The 20,165-nt window shown below is 42.0% G+C and overlaps 1 protein-coding gene across 1 annotated transcript in view; it reads left to right on the forward strand.

The window, feature by feature from the left end:
- The first annotated feature begins 12,053 nt into the window (after positions 1–12,053).
- The window catches only part of reep3b (receptor accessory protein 3b), a 69,700-nt gene continuing 61,588 nt past the window's right edge, over positions 12,054–20,165 (forward strand). Inside the window, exon 1 of the mRNA XM_060939598.1 lies at positions 12,054–12,406. Coding sequence (XP_060795581.1) covers positions 12,375–12,406 — 32 coding nt within the window. The 5' untranslated portion in view covers positions 12,054–12,374. The remainder of the gene's footprint in view (positions 12,407–20,165) is intronic.

Consider the following 20,165-nt stretch of genomic DNA (forward strand, 5'->3'; position numbering starts at 1 on the left):
TTTTCTATATTTCTGCGTAAATATGACCTAAAACATCATCAGATTTTCACACAAGTCCTAAAAGTAGATAAAGAGAACCCAGTTAAACAAATGAGACAAAATATTATATTTGGTCATTTATTTATTGAGGAAAATGATCCAATATTACATATCTGTGAGTGGCAAAAGTATGTGAACCTTTGCTTTCAGTATCTGGTGTGACCCCCTTGTGCAGCAATAACTGCAAATAAACGTTTGCGGTAACTGTTGATCAGTCCTGCACACCGGCTTGGAGGAATTTTAGCCCATTCTTCCATGCAGAACAGCTTCAACTCTGGGATGTTGGTGGGTTTCCTCACATGAACTGCTCGCTTCAGGTCCTTCCACAACGTTTTGATTGGATTAAGGTCAGGACTTTGACTTGGCCATTCCAAAACATTAACTTTATTCTTCTTTAACCATTCTTTGGTAGAATGACTTGTGTGCTTAGGGTCGTTGTCTTGCTGCATGACCCACCTTCTCTTGAGATTCAGTTCATGGACAGATGTCCTGACATTTTCCTTTAGAATTCTCTGGTATAATTCAGAATTCATTGTTCCATCAGTGATGGCAAGCTGTCCTGGCCCAGATGCAGTAAAACAGGCTCAAACCATGATACTACCACCACCATGTTTCACAGATGGGATGAGGTTCTTATGCTGGAATGGAATGTTTTTCTTTCTCCAAACGTAACGCTTCTCATTTAAACCATAAAGTTCTATTTTGGTCTCATCCATCCACAAAACATTTTTCCAATAACCTTCTGGCTTGTCCACGTGATCTTTAGCAAACTGCAGACGAGCAGTAATGTTCTTTTTGGAGAGCAGTGGCTTTCTCCTTGCAACCCTGCCATGCACACCATTGTTGTTCAGTGTTCTCCTGATGGTGGACTCATGAACATTAACATTATCCAATGTGAGTGAGGCCTTCAGTCACTTAGAAGTTACCCTGGGGTCCTTTGTGACCTCACCGACTATTACACACCTTGCTCTTGGAGTGATCTTTGTTGGTTGACCACTCCTGGGGAGGGTAACAATGGTCTTGAATTTCCTTCATTTGTACACAATCTGTCTGACTGTGGATTGGTGGAGTCCAAACTCTTTAGAGATGGTTTTATAACCTTTTCCAGCCTGATGAGCATCAACAACGCTTTTTCTGAGATCCCCAGAAATCTCCTTTATTCGTGCCATGATACACTTCCACAAACATGTGTTGTGAAGATCAGACTTTGATAGATCCCTGTTCTTTAAATAAAACAGGGCGCCCACTCACACCTGATTGTCATCCCATTGATTGAAAAACACTTGACTCTAATTTCACCTTCAAATTAACTGCTAATCCTAGAGGTTCACATACTTTTGCCACTCACAGATGTGTAATATTGGATCATTTTCCTCAATAAATAAATGACCAAGTATAATATTTTTGTCTCATTTGTTTAACGGGGTTCTCTTTATCTACTTTTAGGACTTGTGTGAAAATCTGATGATGTTTTAGGTCATATTTACGCAGAAATATAGAAAATTCTAAAGGGTTCACAAACTTTCAAGCACCACTGTATGTGCTGTGTGTTTATTTTGTTTATATGTGCTGTGTGTTTATTTTGTTTATATGTGCTGTGTTTGTTTCTATGTGCTGTGTGTTTCTTTTGTTCCTATGTGCTGTATGTTTAATTTGTTTCTTTATGCTACAGCATGTGTTCATTGTGTGTCTATACATTTTGTGTTTAATTTGTGTCTATATGCTGTGTGTTTAATTTGTTTCTCTGTGCTGTGTGTTTAATTTGTTTCTATGTGCTGTGTGTTTAATTTGTTTCCATATGTTCTGTGTTAATTTGTTTCTTTGTGCTTTGTTTGTTTCTACAACCCCGATTCCAAAAAAGTTGGGACAAAGTACAAATTGTAAATAAAAATGGAATGCAATAATTTACAAATCTCAAAAACTGATATTGTATTCACAATAGAACATAGACAACATATCAAATGTCGAAAGTGAGACATTTTGAAATTTCATGCCAAATATTGGCTCATTTGAAATTTCATGACAGCAACACATCTCAAAAAAGTTGGGACAGGGGCAATAAGAGGCTGGAAAAGTTAAAGGTACAAAAAAGGAACAGCTGGAGGACCAAATTGCAACTCATTAGGTCAACTGGCAATAGGTCATTAACATGACTGGGTATAAAAAGAGCATCTTGGAGTGGCAGCGGCTCTCAGAAGTAAAGATGGGAAGAGGATCACCAATCCCCCTAATTCTGCGCCGACAAATAGTGGAGCAATATCAGAAAGGAGTTTGACAGTGTAAAATTGCAAAGAGTTGGAACATATCATCATCTACAGTGCATAATATCATCAAAAGATTCAGAGAATCTGGAAGAATCTCTGTGCGTAAGGGTCAAGGCCGGAAAACCATACTGAGTGCCCGTGATCTTCGGGCCCTTAGACGGCACTGCATCACATACAGGCATGCTTCTGTATTGGAAATCACAAAATGGGCTCAGGAATATTTCCAGAGAACATTATCTGTGAACACAATTCACCGTGCCATCCGCCGTTGCCAGCTAAAACTCTATAGTTCAAAGAAGAAGCCGTATCTAAACATGATCCAGAAGCACAGACGTCTTCTCTGGGCCAAGGCTCATTTAAAATGGACTGTGGCAAAGTGGAAAACTGTTCTGTGGTCAGACGAATCAAAATTTGAAGTTCTTTATGGAAATCAGGGACGCCGTGTCATTCGGACTAAAGAGGAGAAGGACGACCCAAGTTGTTATCAGCGCTCAGTTCAGAAGCCTGCATCTCTGATGGTATGGGGTTGCATTAGTGCGTGTGGCATGGGCAGCTTACACATCTGGAAAGACACCATCAATGCTGAAAGGTATATCCAGGTTCTAGAGCAACATATGCTCCCATCCAGACGACGTCTCTTTCAGGGAAGACCTTGCATTTTCCAACATGACAATGCCAAACCACATACTGCATCAATTACAGCATCATGGCTGCGTAGAAGAAGGGTCCAGGTACTGAACTGGCCAGCCTGCAGTCCAGATCTTTCACCCATAGAAAACATTTGGCGCATCATAAAACGGAAGATACGACAAAAAAGACCTAAGACAGTTGAGCAACTAGAATCCTACATTAGACAAGAATGGGTTAACATTCCTATCCCTAAACTTGAGCAACTTGTCTCCTCAGTCCCCAGACGTTTACAGACTGTTGTAAAGAGAAAAGGGGATGTCTCACAGTGGGAAACATGGCCTTGTCCCAACTTTTTTGAGAGGTGTTGTTGTCATGAAATTTAAAATCACCTAATTTTTCTCTTTAAATGATACATTTTCTCAGTTTAAACATTTGATATGTCATCTATGTTCTATTCTGAATAAAATATGGAATTTTGAAACTTCCACATCATTGCATTCCGTTTTTATTTACAATTTGTACTTTGTCCCAACTTTTTTGGAATCGGGGTTGTATATGCTACAGCATGTTTTTATTTTATGTCCATATGCTATGTGTACTTTGTGTCTATATGCTGTGTGTCTATTTTGTTTCTATATGCTGTGTGTTTTATTTGTTTCTATATGCAGTGTGTTTTATTTGTTTCTATGTACTGTATGTTTAATTTGTGTCTATATGCTGTGTGTTTTTGTTTCTAAATGCTGTGTTTAATTTGTTTCTATATGCTGTGTGTTGGGCGGCACAGTGGTGTAGTGGTTAGCGCTGTCGCCTCACAGCAAGACGGTCCGGGTTCGAGCCCCGTGGCCGGCGAGGGCCTTTCTGTGCGGAGTTTGCATGTTCTCCCCGTGTCCGCATGGGTTTCCTCCGGGTGCTCCGGTTTCCCCCACAGTCCAAAGACATGCAGGTTAGGTTAACTGGTGACTCTAAATTGACCGTAGGTGTGAATGTGAGTGTGAATGGTTGTCTGTGTCTATGTGTCAGCCCTGTGATGACCTGGCGACTTGTCCAGGGTGTACCCCGCCTTTCGCCCGTAGTCAGCTGGGATAGGCTCCAGCTTGCCTGCGACCCTGTAGAACAGGATAAAGCGGCTAGAGATAATGAGATGAGATGCTGTGTTTATTGTGTGTCTATATGCTGTGTGTTTATATTTTGTTCCCATGTGCGTGTTTCTATATGCTATGTTTAATTTGTTTCTATATGCTGTTTTTGTTTCTATGTGCTGTGTTTTTGTTTCTATGGTGGTGCTTGAAAGTTTGTGAACCCTTTAGAATTTCCTATATTTCTGCATAAATATGACCTAAAACATCATCAGATTTTCACACAAGTCCTAAAAGTAGATAAAGAGAACCCAGTTAAACAAATGAGACAAAAATATTATACTTGGTCATTTATTTATTGAGGAAAATGATCCAATATTACATATCTGTGAGTGGCAAAAGTATGTGAACCTCTAGGATTAGCAGTTAATTTGAAGGTGAAATTAGAGTCAGGTGTTTTCAATCAATGGGATGACAATCAGGTGTGAGTGGGCACCCTGTTTTATTTAGGTGGGGTTTACATTAGACCGTATCAGCGGATCATCAGATTAACGTTTTTAAAACGATTAGTGTGCACACAGCAACACCAATACACGATTCGCGTGCACACAGCAACGCCAATACACGGATACGCTCGGCTCCGCAGGCATCCTGCGCTCCAAATCACTCCGCCCTGAACAGTAAGTGCCCTCTGGTGGGTGCGCACTCCGGCCCTGCGCAGCTCACAGAGCGTGCGAGTGAAGTGCACAAGCAGTGATTCGGGACTGAGCCGCTGTGTGTGTGATCCCAGCGCAGATCACTTACCACTTGCAAGTGGAAGGATGGCAAGCCTAAAGACAATCATAACTACACAATGGGCAGTATTTGCATCAGTATTTGCAGTATTTTCATGCTTTTATACTCTTTAATGAAAGGTGATACAAGGCGGAAGTCCGCGCCGTTTTTCAGCAGTCGCGTCACATGACCAACGCCAGCGAATCAGGAAGGTGGATGTCAGAGACGTTGTCCAATGACGACACCAGCTAGAGCTCAGCACAGCGTATCTGCGTATTCTCAATGTTTACACAGCACCGGACCAGACACGATCTGGATTGAATACGTGGACCCTGGTGGATTCCCGTTTCCCGGCGTTTCCAGGCGTTTTAAAGTAAACGGACAGTGCATCCGCGAAGAAAACGAGACAGATACGGTCTAATGTAAACTTGGCCTCAAAGAACAGGGATCTATCAAAGTCTGTTCTTCACAACACATGTTTGTGGAAGTGTATCATGGCACGAACAAAGGAGATTTCTGAGGACCTCAGAAAAAGCGTTGTTGATGCTCATCAGGCTGGAAAAGGTTACAAAACCATCTCTAAAGAGTTTGGACTCCACCAGTCCACAGTCAGACAGATTGTGTACAAATGGAGGAAATTCAAGACCATTGTTACCCTCCCCAGAAGTGGTCGACCAACAAAGATCACTCCAAGAACAAGGCGTGTAATAGTCGGTGAAGTCACAAAGGAACCCAGGGTAACTTCTAAGCAACTGAAGGTCTCTCTCACCTTGGCTAATGTTAATGTTCATGAGTCCACTATCAGGAGAACACTGAACAACAATGGTGTGCATGGCAGGGTTGCAAGGAGAAAGCCACTGCTCTCCAAAAAGAACATTGCTGCTCGTCTGCAGTTTGCTAAAGATCACGTGGACAAGCCAGAAGGTTATTGGAAAAATGTTTTGTGGACGGATGAGACCAAAATGGAACTTTTGGTTTAAATGAGAAGCGTTATGTTTGGAGAAAGGAAAACACTGCATTCCAGCATAAGAACCTTATCCCATCTGTGAAACATGGTGGTGTGAACCATGTGAAGTCATGGTTCGGGCCTGTTTTGCTGCATCTGGGCCAGGACAGCTTGCCACCATTGAAGGAACAATGAATTCTGAATTATACCAGCGAATTCATAAGGAAAATGTCAGGACATCTGTCCATGAGCTGAATCTCAAGAGAAGGTGGGTCATGCAGCAAAACAACGACCCTAAGCACACAAGTCGTTCTACCAAAGAATGGTTAAAGAAGAATAAAGTTAATGTTTTGGAATGGCCAAGTCAAAGTCCTGACCTTAATCCAATCTAAATGTTGTGGAAGGACCTGAAGCGAGCAGTTCATGTGAGGAAACCCACCAACATCCCAGAGTTGAAGCTGTTCTGTACGGAGGAACGAGCTAAAATTCCTCCAAGCCGGTGTGCAGGACTGATCAACAGTTACCGCAAACGTTTAGTTGCAGTTATTGCTGCACAAGGGGGTCACACCAGATACTGAAAGCAAAGGTTCACATACTTTTGCCACTCACAGATATGTAATATTGGATCATTTTCCTCAATAAATAAATGACCGAGTATAATATTTTTGTCTCATTTGTTTAACTGGGTTCTCTTTATCTACTTTTAGGACTTGTGTGAAAATCTGATGTTGTTTTAGGTCATATTTATGCAGAAATATAGACAATTCTAAAGGGTTCACAAACTTTCAAGCACCACTGTATATGCTGTGTGTACTTTGTTTATTTTGTGTCTTTGTGCTGTCTGTTTTTGTTTCTATATTCTGCGGCATTTTTTGTTTCTGTACACTGTGTGTTTTGTGTCTATATGCTGTGTTTTTTTTCTTCTTCTATACACACGGGGGTTATTTTGTGTCTATGTGCTGTTTTGTTTTTTTTGTTTCTGTACACTCTGTTTTTGTGTCTATATTTTGTGTGTTATAACAGTCTAAGGCTCTTGGGAAATGAACAAATGGTAGACATGTTTTACAGTTGAACGTGCATTTTATTTCTCTTCAACTTAATTTTGCAGTGACTTCATTCCGCCCTACACGTCCACGGACACACACACTTATGGTGCTGGATTGCTCAGCTTTCTTTTTCTGGTTACTGGCTTCTCTCTGTAAGAACATATGAGACATAAATAAATTGCAGTCATCAAACATCGGTGAAACTCATGACTTGTTATGTACCTGCCGGGTCTACCTGACTCCTCGCCACCCACAGCTGACAGTTGAACATGGACGCACTGCCACATACCCCCACCGTCCGACTCCGGCCTGGGAGCCGCCCGCCCTGCAGCTGACTCCCCCTCGGCAGGAGAGGTAATCCGCCACCACCATCTGTACGCCTGACCTATGGACCACCTCGAACTTAAAGGTTCTGACTGCTAAGTTGAATTCTGGGTAAAATGTTCTATTTTTATCGCTGTTGGAGTTTTGCGATGTTTCGCTGCTGGATGCACCGTGTATCCTGTGTGTAAATGTTTCCCTGAGATAAAATCCATCCTACGTTTTACGATTCCGGAGATTGCCGAAGCAAGTGAGCAACAAGATCACGTGACCAATGTGGAGTGTGTCTGACCTACTTGTAACCAAACAAGTTGGCGTGGGCAAACATGGCGGACTCGGCTCTCCCTCCAGCTAAAAGCCGGCGGAAAAGAAAAGGAAATCCTGCCTAGCGAGTGCAACTACAAGGCAGAGCAAGGTTAGATGATGTGCCATTTTTCTGGACAGATAAGTAAATCATTCTAGCTAGCGCTTGGCTATCTTAGCTTTAGAATGCATGAGCTCGACTCCACGGTAGTGAGTATGGAGTTATTATACACCTAATGTTTTGATCTTGCACAGAAAGAAACAATAACACAAAAGCAGTAACAGAGAACAGATATATTCATCTTTTGTTTCACAGATCTGTTTGTGAATGTCAACCACAAATTACATCCCTGCAACTCAAAACTCTCCGTGGTCGATGCAGAGTCACGATGTTTTCCGCACGTCGCCATCTTGGTGTGACGCAGTTCCGTGGTTATGCTAATTAGTTAAAGCTCCACGCGTTCGGCGGTTTCTGTAAGGCCGTACTGTTTACCTCAAGAAGGAGGAAAACAGTCCCAAAACGGAGAAAAGCGACTCTCAGGATATCAGAATGATCGCATCTCATGCACATGATATTGTTCTTGCGAGACATAGGAAAATACCATGCACAATAACAAAAAACATAATTGAAAATGTCAGGTAGCTTTGCAGTCAGTGCTTTTAAAGGGCTGAAGAGCCAGGTACCAACGAGTGACCTGTTGTTTTACTGGTAAAGGGAGGGTGTACAAAATATTAAACGCAGGGTTGCCGATAATAGTTGTGCGTGTGGTTTTTGTTGAAAATATTTATTTCTTGATGAGGGATTTGTTTTCCTCTGAATAAATTTATTTCAATTACAGGTTGGATTTTCCTCTTTTTTTTCAATGTGAGATGAAGCAACTTCACCAGAAGGTGGATTTTTTTCTAACCCTTTTTACTAATCTTTACAAAGAGGGGTGTCAGTCCTGTGCGCTATGGCGCGGCCCGGGCTGTGTGCGCATTGAGCGGACTCCAGCACGCGTACCGTTAACGATGAGCAACTGAACTTAATTAAGGAGCTATATGTGCACCAAGTTAAGGACTGTTCCGATGCAGTATCAGTGCGAAGTATTACGCTACGTCAGTACGCATTACCGAGCCTTACTACCCATGTAGTAACTAGTCTAGTTTTTCCCCCTGAGAATGAATTACTTTTGGTAAGTTAAAAAAACCCTGATGTCTTTGTTTCTTTCAAAACGATTTGCACATCCAAAAATGCAGCGAAACCTTCCCATACCGATCAGTAATAACTAACTCAGCTGAATGAAGCACGACAAGCTGCTTCCTGTCATGGCGGCGTAGTTGTCGTTGCTATAGGGGTCACGTGATTGTGCAAAGTCTCTCCATAAAAATAATTATAGAGCGGTGGCTACAATTATTGACAGTCCATAATTATTAACACCTTTTCAGATTTACCAATAAACAATTTTACAAAGGCGAGTTTCAATTACAACAATTATTATTATAGTGATAATAATTGTGATCACTTAATCAACCGGAAGACCCGCCTCGCCCTTTGATCTTGTCGTCTGATGACACAGCTCGTTACCTGAAATGGAATTTTTTTAGCACGATCAGTAATTTGATGAAAACCCGGACATTATCATCGCAGGTAAGCATGGTGGAAAGATTATGGACATGTTTTTACTGATCAAATTCACCGATATTTCATGATCTCCTTGTCAAAATCTACTTTTTCTTACTCTTTCATTTGACAGTCGCCATTTTGTATCTAAACATGTGTTTGAGAAGTCACGTGAGGTGTCGATAATAGTGATCACTTTCACCGGTGTCCACCATTATCGACACGCTGTGGAATTAAGGGACATTTACAACTGTTATGGATCGAGCTTTGTGTAACATTGTTGAAGTAGATGAAGTACTTTTTTTTTTAAAAAATGCTGCGATTTATAATTTTTTTCTGATTCATAACAGAATGGAATGTTTATAGAGTATTTGGAATCCTATTGCGATAAATAGAATTAGACCAGAATTTAATTCCAAGCATATAAAAAATTACATGCTTGAAATATTCAGATTTTTCTGTTCCACTCAAATTTTTTTTTTGCAGTTTGTTGTAAATATCTACCACATATTACAATAATCAGTAGACATTTTATATTTTGGTTCGAGGAATGACATGCGACCTTTGACCTGGATTTTCATGTGGTTACAATGTCAATCGCCTGCTGACATTTATTGGTAAACTACAAAACCAGAAATTAGTACAAAACAACAATGAATGATTAACAAAATGCGAGCTACGAAAATACTTAGAAAGTGGAACAAAAAGATTTTCTGACACACGTTAAAAAGTCAGTGCGTTTGTTAACAAGCATTAGAATTACTTTCTCATTTATGTAAACACCGACATTGATATATTTATATCAAAGACATTTTCGACTAAATATAAGTCTATGTAAGGCAATTTTTAAATAAAAACTCTTGTTAATACCACATATCGATTATTATTTTTTAATAAATAGTCATCTGGGAGTCGATAACTGTGGACAAATGTGTCGATAACTGTGGACAAAGGTATCGATAATTGTGGAACGGTGTCGACAACTGTGGACAAAGATGACAACAACTGTGGACAAAGTTGTTGATAATTGTGGAACGGTGTCGACAACTGTGAACAAAGGTGTCGATAATTGTGGAATGGTGTCGATAACTGTGGACAAAGGTGTCGATAACTGGACAAAGGTGTCGATAATTGTGGAATGGTGTCGATAACTGGACAAATGTGTCGAATTGTGGACAAATGTGTCGAATTGTGGACAAAGGTGTTGATAATTGTGGACAAAGGTGTTAATAATTGTGGAACGGTGTCGATAATTGTGGACAAATGTGTCTAACTGTGGACAAATGTGTCGACAACTGTGGACAAAGGTGTCGACAACTGTGGACAAAGGTGTCGACAACTGTGGACAAAGGTGTCGACAACTGTGGACAAATGTGTCGACAACTGTGGACAAATGTGTCGACAACTGTGGACAAAGGTGTCGATAACTGTGGACAAAGGTGTCGATAACTGTGGACAAAGGTGTCGATAATTGTGGAATGGTGTCGATAACTGGACAAATGTGTCGAATTGTGGACAAATGTGTCGAATTGTGGACAAATGTGTCGAATTGTGGACAAAGGTGTTGATAATTGTGGACAAAGGTGTTAATAATTGTGGAACGGTGTCGATAATTGTGGACAAATGTGTCTAACTGTGGACAAATGTGTCGACAACTGTGGACAAAGGTGTCGACAACTGTGGACAAAGGTGTCGACAACTGTGGACAAAGGTGTCGACAACTGTGGACAAAGGTGTCGACAACTGTGGACAAAGGTGTCGATAACTGTGGACAAAGGTGTCGATAACTGTGGACAAAGGTGTCGACAACTGTGGAACGGTGTCGATAACTGTGGACAAAGGTGTCTAATTATGGAATGGTGTCGATAACTGTGGACAGGTGTCGATAACTTTGGACAAAGGTGTCGACAACTGTGGACAAAGGTGTCGACAACTGTGGAACGGTGTTGACAACTGTGGACAAAGGTGTTGACAACTGTGGACAAATGTGTCTAATTGTGGAACGGTGTCGACAACTGTGGACAAAGGTGTCGATAACTGTGGACAAAGGTGTCGATAATTGTGGAACAGTGTTGATAACAGTGCTTTGTACTACTGCTATTTTGTACATTGTTTGATTTTAGAGTGTATTTTATCTATTATCTATATTTATAAATATATATATTGTTTTTCTTAATATAATTTTTTTTTGTTTGTGTGTGTGTGTAATTATCTGTTTTTTTACAAGTAAGGTGAGAGAGAAACGGCATTTCGATTCTCCTATAAGTCCTGGATATACGTATAGTGAATTGACAGTAAAAATCTTTGAGTCTTGAATCTTTGATAACTGTGGACAAAGGTGTTGATAATTGTGGAACGGTGTCGATAACTGTGGACAAAGGTGTCGATAATTGTGGAACGGTGTCACGTGATCTGATACGCCAAGTAATTGGACTGAATCAACTTATTTTTTTCAGTGGAAGTTTGAGTAATTATTCATGCAGTTTACATATTGAAAATCTTTCCGACTTTTGCAACGGCCAAAAGATCGTTAAAGTGTCGATAATTATAGCCGTTGCTCAAGGAGTAAAAGAGCCGCTAAAAAAATGATCAGAGACTGAAATGGAAAAGGGGAAAAATAACAGTGGAGGAGAGCACTGTAAAATATGTAAGGAATGTGGAGAAAGGTTGAGAAAATAAGAGGAGGTAATGAAAGGAAAAATAGTCAGGAAATACTTTTTTCGGGGCAAATTTGCTCGGATACGGCGGTTTAACACACACGCACACACCAGAGCCACGCGATGGGAGTGGTAATATGGCGGCTAGACGGCTTCACTCGTCTCCACAGCGCGGATTGGACAATGACCTCTCCAGGTAATTTACATAGCGCTCAGTGACGTGTGATAAATAAAGGCTGCTGCTGCGTCTTCTGAGAAATTCGAACTGGGTTTTTTTGATAAGCACGGATTTCAACCAATCGCGTTCCGATATTTGGGTCAATATAACATCTCGACCAATCCCTTCACGCCAGGGGTGGGGTTTAGTAAATCAAATGTTTCTGAAGCCAACACGCGCACCTTGTTGTGCGAGCTGCTCCGCCCAGATCCATCAGTGTCGGTTAGGTCTCGGCTCCGGAGGAGCGGGTTCGGGGTTCCGGAAACAGGCCGAGTTTATTTCCACAGGTTCGCTGAAGCGCTTCAGCTGCTCATATAATGTCGGTTTTAAGGCAGTGTGTCACGGGAGTTGAACCTTAACTTTTGCAATAGAAGTTTAAACCGCGGTACGGTACGTGCTACGAGCTAACAGCTAGCCTCGCTAGCCTGTGGTGTGTCCGGGTCTGAGCTCCTCTCATCTGCCTTCTCATGCCCTGCTGCTGCTGCGGCCTGACGGAACATGGTGTCGTGGATCATATCGAGGGTCGTGGTGTAAGTTTCATCCTTTTTTAAAAATTAAACTCCTAGCTGGATCTTCGCCCTCAGAGTGGAGCTCATCTGACCTGCTAACTTGGCTAAACCGTTTGTAAACAGCTTACGTGGTCCAAATCTCAGCCCGGTTCTGTTTGAGAAAGACTGCTTATTCGTTTAAAGTAGAAACACTGAGGTTGTGTGGGGTTTTTTCTTCCTTTGCTCGCTCAGAAGCTGTTGGAAGAAAAGTAAAGCTAGCCTTTGTGCGTAGGCTGTTAGCTTAGCTTAGCTGGTTAGCAGGCTGTGGCTGTGTCTTGTCTCATCACGTATCAAATAAATAAATCGCTCAGGGTGTGTGTGAAGTATTGCGTAATCTCTGTTTTACTTAACAAATAGCTACTGTGAGCTCAGGAAGCAGACCTGGGTTGGATTAGAGCTTCTGTTTGAGCCCAAAACACTGCTGGTGTGTGTTGGGTTATTGTGATTAGACTGGACACACACACACACTGCTCTAGAACCTGGGTTCTCGACCTTTTCTGCTTTACACCCCACCTGTTCATACTTGTAACAGGTCGGGGCCCATTAAAAAAGAAAGATCACTAATTATTCTGGCTCATGTGTTCTATTAGAATCTAATAATCTCTTGTAATATCTGGGTCTGTCTCAGAAACTGGGTGCTGTGGGGGTGCCCCACTAAACATACTCAGTCAATAAACTATACAGTTTTGAATAGCGATGGTTTTAATTTGAAATAAAATGATGAAAGAAATAATACAGATAAAACTAAGTCTTTGATGCGAATACTCTATTCAGAATTTGGCAAAAATTCAGCATGTTTGTGGAAAAATGGCGGCTTGATCTGGGACATGATCAATGGTTGACTACGTCGCATTCCCTTAAAAAGGTTGTAGTCCACTGAAAAGTCTACACTTATCACCTAATTGTATTTTAAGTTGTAACTTTATACACCTAAGGATTGGTGCACTCACAGAATAATCATAACCGTAATAAAACATCATACAAAATATTTGATCACCGTCGTAACTCCATTTTCCGCAGACCCAAAACCATACGATCGTGTGTTTTGATCTAAACAGAGAGCCTCAGGGTCGAGGTCACTACCTCACCAAAAGTAGTAACTTAAAATCACTACGCCATATAAACATTGTTATAAATCTGCGATTTTGTTTTTTAAAACGAAAGCTGAAAGTTAGGTATAGAATGTTTCTTGCAGAATGTTGCAATGGTAGCTGGTCTTGTATGATTTCTGAGCTATAAAATGAGTTGTGTTTTTTTTTTTTTTAAACCGTAGCGTGTTATTTGTGTGTGGGGAAGGACACACGTTAACAATTTGCATGTGTAGAATGGAATTTTCCACTCCAACAGTTAGAAGTTGATTGTGCTTAATTACAGTGCTTAGTTACGTGGGTCGTGCTTAGTTACACGGGTGATCTGTTCGGACGTTATCACTGAAAAAGTGAGTTTTGATAGTCTTGTTTTAGTCTTGCAGTATAAGGCAATAGAATGTTTTTCTTTTTCATCTTACTTTCATATTTCGTAGTGTTTGTGTAGTTTTGGCCAATATTTTGCAACCATGGTCAATTTAGATTGAACTTTTGATAGAATCTACAACCAGTCATTTTGCTCCGCCTCGCGCTCCGTCCGGTGCGGTAGTGATGTCCCGTTGCTCGCGTGCCGCAGCAGAGACCCGCGCGACCTTCAGCCGGTACAATCTCTCTTCTTTTACCAGCACTGTTATTCTCATCTTTCCGGTGTGTTCTTGATTTTTCCATTGTGTCCTATTTCGCCATATCAAATATCCAAAATGTGTCTCATTTAAGTGAATAATCAATTCAGTCATCATAACTTGGCATTTTTAACCCAAGCAATCAAAAAAATTAAATATTTTCACTCCTCTGTGAAGGAGGGGCTTTAACTCTTCATGATGTAGTTATTTTATATGTAAATCAGTTTTACAAAAGCATTTGAATTGTAATCAAAAACAACTTCCACAATGGAGGCCAGATAAACCAAGATGCTATCTTTATTCTTATTAAACATGACAAAAGAAACATTGAGTGTTAGGTAAATGCAAAAAAAAAAAAAGTAAAATTAGAAAAATGTTTTTTTTTTTTTTTTTTTTTTTTAACCATAATGTCCCAAATGAGAGACCAGTTTCTGAGACGGATATAAATTAATGGGATGCGACATCACTCCCTGTTACAGATGGGAGCCCAGGAATTAAATAAATGCAGTAAAAACAAACTTTTTAATTGTAGGTTTTGTATTTAAAACTGTACGGATGTGCCAGAAGCCAAACCATGCATGCGGGTCATTCTCAGTCAAAAGGGATTAATGATCCAAAAGTGGAGTCTGGTCCATTAACACAAGAACTTACTGCCATGTTTGTGTTCAGCAAACAAGTTATTAAAACCAAGAAGTGGATACAGAAACCACTCAATGGGATTAGATCCTTACACGCTAACAAAGAAGGATTTTTCCTACGAGTTGAAAAATGATCCATCCGTTGAGTTCCCCGACATCTCAATCTACCTGGTGCTGCAGACATCGTTCTACACGGACACACAGATGAAAACCTGGAAGAGCGTAGAGGCGAATAACTTTTTACATGGCTAGAGTAAAGATCTGGGGATCAGAGCACTACGGGACAGACAGTGGTGGATGGATTGAAGTGCAGGAAGAGTGTTTATTAGCAGGCGTGATGTTTACGAAAACGAAGCGGAGTATTTAAAGAGTGTTATAACATGGTTAGAAACAAACATGACCGTGATGATCCTTTGCAAAGCCACTGTGAAACCAGCGTTCGTATCTGCCTGTGCTGATTGCGCTCAAATCAGTATCAGTCAAGCGTTCACCTGCTGTATGACCACAACTTTTAGCTCGCATGTATATTACCATGCATCACCACCAAAATGCCTCATTTTCATCAATAACCCATCGCGAGCTGTAGTGTGACCGTAGCTTAATGAGGCGACTGTGACGTCGGATGCAACCCAGCAATTGTACCCTACTACGAGGAAAAATGAGCTTCAACTTTGGGGGAGGGAGAGAGAATTACGGCCCAGTGGTCAAGAAACACTGCTCGAGAGCACTCGAGTCATCATGTCATAGGTAGCATTTATTATATTGATTTATAAAGTACTTTTTTTTTTTTTTAAGGCAGGGTGGGTATTCTGTTTACATCCCAGCAGCAATCAAATGCTCTGGCAATAAAAAGAAAATTATTCTGTGGCAGGGCTGTAAAATGCCTGTCCAATCATTCCCCCCCCCCCCCCCCCCCCCCCCCAAAAAAAAAAAACGCTCTATCTTTTGTGGACTCGTCCTCCAGCGGTGGTCAGTCAGGCGGTCTGCGTCCATATGTTTTGGAGGTGGAGCTGAAAGGAAGGTGTTGGATTTTCAATTAGATGCTTTCAAAATCTAGCTTACTCCTGCTGGCTGCTTTCTCCGTTCCACCAAACTTCATTTCTGTTTACGCCACTGCCAGCACAACATTCAACGTGCTTCCGAGTCATTTCTAGATGTGCGACTTGCATCAAGTGCAGCACAAAGCGTTTGAAACCGCCATCAAGCCAGTTGTGTCAGAAGTCGGTGTGTGTAAAGACTGAGGTTTATGCGCTTCGGATATAGAGGGGGAGAGAAACTGCTTCCACCTCTCCATTTCAGTTAAAGTGCACATCACGGGTAAATTCAGGAGCAAGATCAATGTAATTCTCCTATTTTATATTAAACTTTGGTCAAATATCTGTCACATTTTGTGCAATTTTTTTTACCTTGCGCAATACCAGAAAAATTCAGTTGAAATCAAGCCATTTGAGGCGAATTGGTCCGCCTCTGAAAAAACTTGGCATTTGGATTTCCCGGCAAACATTGATTTTCGTGACGTCGCGTGCGGAACGCCTCCCTCTGAATCCTACGTCAGCGCTGGTTTGTTTATGAGAAAACGACCTGGTGGTTTTCTGCAAATTTCAACATTATCGCGTAATTATTAAAATGGTTAACAGACGTATCGTAGGAGGGTGTAGCAACACCAATCTTGATGGGATTAGTACTCATCGTTTCCCAAAAGACCGGACAATGAGAGAGAAATGGGAGCGCTTGGTCTACACAGGCTGTGCACTGAAACTGTGCAAAGCTCACGCAGCCTGCTGGCGCTTCCGCAGGTGACGTCATGAATCTGGCTCCAGACTCCCTTGGGATTTTTCCAGATGCCTTTTTTTTTTTTTTTCCCTTCCTCCTGCTGTAGACAGATGGCCTTGTGCAAAATTACCCTTCTGGATGAGTGTGTAAAGGGACTTATGGCCCTTTTCCACTACCCTTTTTCAGCTCACTTCAGCCTGACACGGCTCGCGTTTCGACTACCTCAGAGCAGCACGACTCCGCTCGCTTCAGCCCTGCTTAGCACCCAAAACTCGCAAGGTTTTGGAGTGGGGCTGAAGCGAGCCAAACCGAGCCGAGTGGGGCTAGGGGCGTGAGCAGACACTCCCCTGTGCACTGATTGGTGAGGAGGAGTGTCCTCACGCCCACACACGCCCCGCGAGCACGCTGGGATCTGTAAACACCGTAAACCCGGAAGAAGAATAATTACGAATTACGAGAATTTCTGAAGCCTGACAACGCCAACAGCACCAAGACCAGCAACACTAACGACTCCATGTCCTCCATGTTTATTGTTTACTCTCCAGGTCGTGAGACTACCGCTTAAAAGATCACTGATGTCACTGTTTGCGCCGCTTAACGACATCACGTGACGTCCACCCACTTTCGCTAACTCCACCCAATGTGTCCACCCACTTCCAGCCAGCACGGTTCAGCACGGTTGTAGTCGAAATGCAACTCCAACAGCCCCGCTCAGCTCGACTCAGCCCAACTCAGCCGCGTTGGTAGTGGAAAAGTGGCAATACTTTCATATAAAAAAACAAAACTGGTCCAGAATATGCACTTTAAACACTGTAAAATCCTAGTGCACCAAGTCCTAATTTTCGGATAAAATGTTTTCCCTAAATCATTAAATGTAAGTTCTTGTTACATATATACATTACAGTGCATATTATTGTTTATGAGACTTCACATGATTACCTGACTGATCAAACGAGGCGTCCGGTGATGTCACATAATGCAACAGGCGAACAGAAAAAGCAGACACGATGGCCTGGACTGTAGCAGTGAGCCTCCGTCACTCATGTCTGGCAGCTGAAGGCCTCTGCATGCTCTTGCGACAAGGCTTTCGCAGATAGTTTTTCGCAGACAGTTGTAATTTATCGTTGAGCGGGGGAATAGGCGTGCGCGATGTTATTCACTGGCACAACGCAAGGGGGCGTGGAGTCGCTAGGAGTAGTTGGTGGGTGTGGTTAGTGGAGTGTTTATCCTCCGGTTACTTATAATGACTAGAACTTTTTTTTTTTTATAATGACTAGAACTGGAGTCGTATAGATGTACGTACTTCCTCAATCAACCGCTCTTCGTGCTGCTCCATCTTCGCTCGTGTTTTTAAAAATGCCGGTCGTGAAAACAAACCAAACCGGGAAAGTAGGGAAGCGGAAGTGCGTGTACAGCGGATGTAGAGTGGACCAATCAGAGCCCTCTTGTCTGCGACGCTGTCTGCGAGGCTTCTGCGGTGGTCACAATTTTTGGGAGGTGCGCGCAGAGCGTCTGCGAAGGTGGGGGGGCTACGCAGACACTATCTGCGACACCGTCTGCGAGGACTGGGTTGCCAGCATAAATTGGCCTTGAGCGTCTGTGTTTCACCTGTGGAGCGACAGCACCGTGAGCAGTGCATTTGTCTTTGTTGTCCAGCATCCTGTGTCTCCGTTTCTGTTCTTGAGCTACGTTATATAAAACTCTCCTTGTCATGTCCTTTCTAACAACAGGTAGAAACCTTTTTTTTTTTTCTCTTACTTTACAGCATGTCTGTATGCTTGGGTTTTCATTCTTCCCTCAGGACGCTACTGACAGTTGCAGCATGAAATGGAACACAATGTTTTAAAAATCGCATCCGACTCGGTGCACACACGCTTTCCATATGTAATTGGTGTCGTGTCTGATGTGTGAAGGCCTTAAGGTGAGCTCAGGGCAGTCACTACTCTACAGATCTGCAGTCAGTCCTGGATCGGGTGTAAATGTTGAACGGTAGTGTTTTACAGGCCATGTCAGGATCATTCCCCCCCCAAAAAAAATATTTGAAACGACGGAGCTTGAACACAGCTTTGGTTGGCTGGTTATTTTATTTATTTATTCATTTGGGATACAGTTAAGACACACACACCCACTTCTCCTGCCTGAGGATGCTCTGTAGGAGTGAAATGAGGAAATATGAAGGTAAAGTGCAGCAGATGAACCAGATGTTCTGTTCAGGAGAGAAATTGCGTGAAGGACATGAAGGTTAATGTCGAAGCTTTCCGTTTTTATTCCCCGCTGGCCGAAAGGCCCAAAGAGGGATTATGTTGTGGCGAAGTCTGCCCGTCCCAGAAAGGGTCTGAAATCAACTCATCTTACAATGTTTATTTGGAGGAATTTCACAAAACTTGGCAAAAGGCTTTGTTATAGGACAGTAATACACATATTGCAGTTTCATTTGCAATATATTGTAGCAGGGGATGTTGTGCTCTCGGAGCACTCGTTCGTCTAGTTCCACTTTAAAGGAGAACTGAAGGCAAATTTTTTTTTTTTTTTAAAGATCTCATTGCATCGTTTTTTCATTAATTGTGCGTTGGTCTCTAGTATGAATGAATGCCCTGTGAGCAGGTTTTGGTGAAAAAAATGCTGTGGTTCTCCTGTTTCAGGCTGTTCTAGTTTGGTGGAGGAGTGGGTGGCGGGAGAACGACAGGATTTCAGCTCTTACTCATTAATATTCATGACATGTAAACATGTTTCCTCTGATTGGCTAATGGCCTCTGCATGCTCTTGCGACAAGGCTTTCGCAGATAGCTTTTCGCAGACAGTTGTAATTTATCGTTGAGCGGGGAGTAATAGGCGTGCGCGATGTTATTCACCGCTACAACGCAAGGGGGCGCGAAGTCGCGAAATCGCTAGGAGTAGTTGGTGGGTGTGGTTAGTGGAGTGTTTATCCTCCGGTTACTTATAATGACTAGAACTGGAGTCGTATAGATGTCCGTACTTCCTCGATCAACCGCTCTTCGTGCTGCTCCATCTTCGCTCGTGTTTTTAAAAATGGCGGTAGTGAAAACAAACCAAACTGGGAAAGTAGGGAAGCGGAAGTGCCGTGTACAGCGGATGTAGAGTGGACCAATCGGAGCCCTCTTGTCTGCGACGCTGTCTGCAGTGGTCACAATTTTTGGGAGGTGCATGCAGATGAACAAGCGGATGTGGGTGGCTTTGTAAAAACTGTTTTGATTGGCTATTATGGTCTCGACGTCGATGTTTTGACCAATAACAATGTAGATAACACGAATTTTACATCACATTTAAACGAGACTAAAGATGGCGACTTACAAATAATGTGTAAACATCGTTGGCGTTAATAAAGTTTGAGCAGCATGAAGGAACATACCCCAACCCCCCGAAATTAATAAAAAAAAAAATTCTCAACGGATTTGGCATAATATAAAAAGGTCGTTTTTCACTCAGAAAAAGCGGAAATCCGCCGAAAAGCGGAAAACTCCCATCCCTGCCTAGCTTGTGACCATGTCATGCATGCTAACATGGAGAATATGAACATGCTATTTTTGTAATAAAAACCTTCGAACAAAAAGTTCGTTTTACTTACAGCTTGTGAGCTGGTGGTCGATCGTCTTGACTACAG

This window comes from Neoarius graeffei, chromosome 14 (genome assembly GCF_027579695.1).
Source record: "Neoarius graeffei isolate fNeoGra1 chromosome 14, fNeoGra1.pri, whole genome shotgun sequence".
In the NCBI taxonomy this organism is placed as follows: Eukaryota; Metazoa; Chordata; class Actinopteri; order Siluriformes; family Ariidae; genus Neoarius; species Neoarius graeffei.